We start from the raw sequence: 2,056 nt of genomic DNA on the forward strand, positions 1-2,056 counted from the left end.
AAAGCTTTCGAAAACTAAAAACAAAAGCTCAAATAAATATCTCATTTCAGCATTATCTTAAAAAAAAAAATCAAGGTTCTTTTTTTTTTTTTTTTTTGAGACAGAGTCTCTCTTTGTCACCCTAGGTAGTGTCATGGTATAATAACTCACAGCAACTTCAAACTCTTGGACTTGCCTCAGCCTTCCAAGTAGCTAGTACTACAGGCACCCCCCACAATGCCTGGCTATTTTTAGAGACAGTCTTGCTCTTGGTCAGGCTGCTCTGGAATCCATGAGTTCAGGCAACCCACCCGTTTCAGCCTCCCACAGGGCTTAAGATGATAGGCGTGAGCCACCGAGGCTGGTCTCCTAATTTCTTAAATGGGTGAAAAATATGAACAAAGGAAGACACATAAATGGCCAATAACCCTGTGAATAAATATTCATATTATTATAGTCATCAGGAAAGAGGAAACTAAAACTGCAATTAGATTAACACCATACAACTCACCAGAATGGCATAAATTCAAAAGACTAAGAACACCAAATGCTGTTGATGATATGGCGCAACTGGAATCTTTATTCTTTTCTTAGCAATATAAAAAGCTACATCACTTTGGAAAAAGTTTTGGCAGTTTCTTATAAACATATACCTACCCTTTGACCCAAGTGATGCTATTTCTAGGTAAATGCCTAAGAAAAATGAAAAAATATATCTACAAGAAGTGGAATTTCACAGCAAACTGGCGACAATTAAAAGTTCATTAACAAGAGAATGGATAAAAAAATTGTGTTATAGTTACAGATTGGAATGAATACTACTAAGCATTAATGTATTGACTATAGATACAACAATAAGGATGAATCTCAAAGACCTGATTCTAAGCTAAAGGTTCTAGAAACAAGAACATATACTAGCTTTCACAGTCATTGCAATACATTAGGCTCCATAGAGACAGTGCCGGGGCAAGTGAGAGCCAGACGGGTGACTCTGCCTCGCTGAGGAAAAATAACTAAACATGGGCAAAGGAGATCCTAAGAAGCCGAGAGGCAAAATGTCATCATCTGCAGTCTTTGTGCAAACTTGTCAGGAGGAGCACAAGAAGAAGCACCGAGAGCTTCAGTCAACTTCTCAGAGTTTTCTAAGAAGTGCTCAGAGAGGTGGAAGACCATGTCTGCTAAAGAGAAAGGAAAATTTGAAGATATGGCAAAGGTGGACAAGGCCTGTTATGAAAGAGAAATGAAAACCTATATCCCTCCTAAAGGGGAAACAAAAAAGAAGTTCAGGGATCCCAATGCACCTAAGAGGTCTCCTTCAGCCTTTTTCTTGTTTTGTTCTGAATATCGCCCAAAAATCAAAGGAGAACATCCCAGCCTATCCATTGGTGATGTTGCAAAGAAGCGGATGACAGCAGCCTTATGAAAAGAAGGCTGCAAAGCTGAAAGAAAAATACGAAAAGGATATTGCTGCATACCAAGCTAAAGGAAAGCCTGATGCAGCGAAAAAAGGAGTCATTGAGGCTGAAAAAAAGCAAGAAAAAGAAGGAAGAGGAGGAAAGGAGGAAGATGAAGACGAAGATGATGAATAAGCTGGTTCTAGAGAAGTTTTTTTCCCTAGTCTATAAAGCATTTAACTCCCCTGTATACAACTCACTCCTTTTAAAGAAAAAAATTGAAATATAAGGCTGTGTGAGATTTGTTTTTAAACTGTACAGTGTCTTTTTTTGTATAGTTAACACACTACCAAATGTGTCTTTAGATAGCCCTGTCCTGGTGGTATTTTCAATAGCCACTAACTTTGCCTAGTACAGTATGAGGGTTGTAAATTGGCATGGAAATTTAAAGCTGTGTTGATGCACAGCACAAATTAGTTACATATGGGGATGGTAGTTTTTTCATCTTCAGTTTTCTCTGATGCAGCTTATACAAAATAATGGTTGTTCTGTTAACTGAATACCACTCTGTAATTGCAAAAAAACAGTCTGCAGCTGTTTTGTTGACATTCTGAATGCTTCTAAGTAGATACAATTTTCTTTATTAAAAAAAAAAAGAAAGGGCTTGGCGCCTGTGGCTCAAG

The 2,056-nt window shown here is 37.9% G+C and overlaps 1 protein-coding gene across 2 annotated transcripts in view; it reads right to left on the bottom strand.

The window, feature by feature from the left end:
• Positions 1-2,056, bottom strand: part of MOK (MOK protein kinase) — a 75,987-nt gene that overhangs the window by 26,993 nt on the left and 46,938 nt on the right. Inside the window, exon 3 of one of the 2 annotated variants that reach the window (XM_023518867.1) lies at positions 637-672. The exons of the other annotated variant lie outside the window; for it this stretch is intronic. Within the exon in view, the coding sequence (XP_023374635.1) occupies positions 637-672 (36 nt within the window). The remainder of the gene's footprint in view (positions 1-636; positions 673-2,056) is intronic. 2 annotated transcript variants of the gene reach the window in all.

The sequence above is a fragment of the Otolemur garnettii genome, unplaced genomic scaffold (assembly GCF_000181295.1).
Source record: "Otolemur garnettii isolate 467f Iridium unplaced genomic scaffold, OtoGar3 scaffold00149, whole genome shotgun sequence".
In the NCBI taxonomy this organism is placed as follows: Eukaryota; Metazoa; Chordata; class Mammalia; order Primates; family Galagidae; genus Otolemur; species Otolemur garnettii.